Source organism: Triticum urartu, chromosome 3 (genome assembly GCF_003073215.2).
Source record: "Triticum urartu cultivar G1812 chromosome 3, Tu2.1, whole genome shotgun sequence".
In the NCBI taxonomy this organism is placed as follows: Eukaryota; Viridiplantae; Streptophyta; class Magnoliopsida; order Poales; family Poaceae; genus Triticum; species Triticum urartu.
The window spans coordinates 711335260-711338290 of record NC_053024.1 but is presented as its reverse complement, the minus strand read 5'-3'; the positions used below and the strand labels follow the sequence as shown (position 1 = coordinate 711338290).

At 46.4% G+C, this 3031-nt stretch overlaps 1 protein-coding gene across 1 annotated transcript; it reads left to right on the top strand.

Moving 5' to 3' along the window:
- Nucleotides 1-611: 611 nt before the first annotated feature.
- LOC125549337 lies at nucleotides 612-1537 on the top strand. Its single transcript, XM_048712772.1, has one exon. It carries the CDS (start codon nucleotides 763-765, stop codon nucleotides 1534-1536), a length of 774 nt encoding a protein of 257 aa, XP_048568729.1. The 5' UTR covers nucleotides 612-762; the 3' UTR covers nucleotide 1537.
- The last annotated feature ends 1494 nt before the right edge of the window (nucleotides 1538-3031 follow it).

Genomic DNA, 3031 nt, shown 5'->3' with positions numbered 1-3031 from the left:
GGATGGGTCATGATTTGACGGTCTAGATTGGTTGGTTTTTTTTGGAACATAAGAAAATAACTAGACAAGAAATTTAAATTCATTTTGTATAGATTTTTAATCCTAGGAAATGTACTGGCTTTATTTAGGTGCCCTAAATATTTAAGAGAAAACATTAATAATTTAAAATAGTTAGAGTTGAGTAAAAATGTATTCCACCCAATTTGATGTTTTCATAAGCCCATTTCCATTTAAACACATTTTATAGCTATTTTATTAAATAAATAGTTTACTTAATAAGTTGGCATAATATATAATTTTTAAATCCAACCATGCAACATTGATACAGTATAGATGATCTCTAACTTCACGGGTTTCCAGGAAAGTCGTTTTATGCCCTCTCATTATTTGAAGTTGAAAAATTCGAATACATTGAAACTTTTTTTTATAAGTTGCACCAAAATTAATGAATATGCATTTGATTTTCTTAAACTGAAATCAGGGGGAGGTTCCTGAGTGAGAATCTAAAAAAACTAAAGTTGGAAGTTCATGGCAGAACTGTAAGTTTATTCTGTGATGAAACTAAAGGGCCCAAGCCCAAGCAAGCCGACCCTAAGCCATTCGCACGCGACGCTTCCTTCTTCCCCAAAATCCTCCGTCCCGGCCGCCGCCTCCCTTCTCCCCCAAAATCCGATCCATTGCCGCCCTTCTCCAGCTCCATTCCCCCATACAAGTTTGCTCCCAGCAGATCCGCCCCTCAGCGCGAGGACCCTGGGCGTGGCCATGAAGATGAAGGAGGGGGGCGACTGGAGCAGCGAGTGGCGGCGGCCGCACGGCAGCACCAAGTTGGGTGGCCTATCCATGGTCCCGGAATGGGATTCGCTTCCACCGGAGCTTGTCCAAGCGGTCGCCGACCGCGTCCTCTCCACCACCGGCGGCGTCGACGCGTACATGGACATGAGGGCCGTCTGCTCAACCTGGCGCTCTGCCGTCGCCAAGCCATCTCCTTTCGCCGCGGTAGCCGGCCTCCGTTTCCGCCCGCGCCACTGGGTCATGCTCGACCTGCAACCCGACGGCCTCAATGACGAGTCTCGCCTCTTCCTCCACGTCCCCACCGGCCGCTTCCGCCGCCTGCACGTCCCGGCGCTCCGCGACAACCTCGTCGCCGGTGCCGCCGACGGTCTCCTCGTGCTCGCGGACATGTATCCACCGCACTTGGCTCGTGTCCTCAACCCATTTACAGGTGACATGCTCCACTTCCCCGCCGCGTTACCTCGGCATTTTACCTTTACCTCGGTGAAGGGAGGCTCTCACCCGACGCTGGTCTTGCTGAGATGGGGCTCGGTGTTCTGTGCTGCCCCAAGCAGCGATTTCTTTACACAGACAGAGAAGGCCGTTGAAACCTACTTGGTGAGCATTGCCAACTTCCAGGGCGACGTCTATTGTGCCGATGGCCATGGATGTGTATTCAAGTTGGTCGCACTCGCACCAGCAGCAGACCAGTGTGATGATGATGATCAGGGGCGGGCCCAGTACAATTCAAGGGTATTCAGTTGAATACCCATTATATTTGGCAAAAAAAGTTCTATATATATATATATATATATATATATATATATATATATATAGTGTTTTTCATGTGTACTCAGGGGAAAACGAAATAGATGCAGGAAAAAAAGGCCAGCTAAGGATTTCAGCCCGAAAACAAGACTAGCCCACTTCTCTGTATGGTCTCCTCACCACCCCGACATGGTCCAAGTGGCCCAAATCGCTGCAGCAAGACGCAGAGCCCGCACGCGCTTCGCTAATGAGGCATATCGCAAGAGACGAACCGGCGCCTCCCAATTCTGTTCGCACTCGTGGGATCGTGGGTAGGGCATGGCGGCAGGGCTGATCGCGATCCCCTGAAAGCACGCGCGCACGGCGGCACAGGCAGGCGTGCGGCGACGACGAAAACATCTGACGGCATCCATCCCTCAACCCTCGCAGCTTCGCTTCATCTTTAATCCATCTCATCAGTCGGCAGCATCAGGCATCACCGCATCGAAGGCTCTAGGTTTCCAGTTCCAAAGTCACAATTCAGTCGTTCAAAATCTGATTGATAATTTGATGTGTTTGTGTTTCTAAACATATTAACCGTCCGCCTGTTAAAATTATGATCTGCAGGTGTCAGCGCATGGTCGTCTTCTTCAGTTGTCTAGCATTGACTTACAACACTAAGTTAACTTGGTTAGTTAGATTTCTGCTTTAGTATTTCGAAACTACAAACTTGTTTTAAATGAATTATGAATTGTTTAGACATGACGATTCGCAATTTTCCACATGAATTACAATTTGGGAATGTTTAAAAATTGGGGAATTATTACAACAAACATTATTTATAAAAAAATAGTTCTCCTATAGCTTGTAAGTTTTTTCTAATCATTTTCTATTTCCTACCTTTTTGTACTCCTATATGTTAAGATGTTGTCAGTTTGATATGTTGACTTATTAGTCTTTCTATCTGTTGAACGGTTTCTAAGTATGACCAATTTTACGATTCTATTACATTGTGTTACATGGTGCCAAAATAATGGTGCTATAATCAATTATATACGCCAAAAAGAAGAATTTATAGGATTAAAATAACCATTAAAATTTTGAATACACTATCTTTAAATCCTGGGCCCGCCCCTGATGATGATGATGATGATGAGCTCCTGGTCATACCTGCCGCGGCACTGCCGGATGTGCACGTATATACACAAGAGGGAGATGATGACACAAAAGAGGGAGATGATCACAGCGAAATGCCTTTTTATCTCGTAGAGTCTGCTGGGGACTGCTGCTCGTTCGCTCGGTCGATCAAACTTTGAAAGTTTTCAGAGTCGACGTCGAGCACAAGTTGTTGGAGGAGGTCAAGAGCCTCGGTGGCCGCACCTTGCTCCTTGGCCAAGAGAGGTGTGTGTCTGTCGATGCAGCTAAGCTTCCGTCCGTTGACGGAGATTGCATATACATGTCAGATTTTGAAAACACGCCCATGTCAGATTCTGAAAGCGCGTCCATGTCAGAT

Excerpts from the sequence above, each read along its gene's own strand:
- LOC125549337 (XM_048712772.1), top strand. The coding sequence starts at position 763 with ATGAAGATGAAGGAGGGGGGCGACTGGAGCAGCGAGTGGCGGCGGCCG.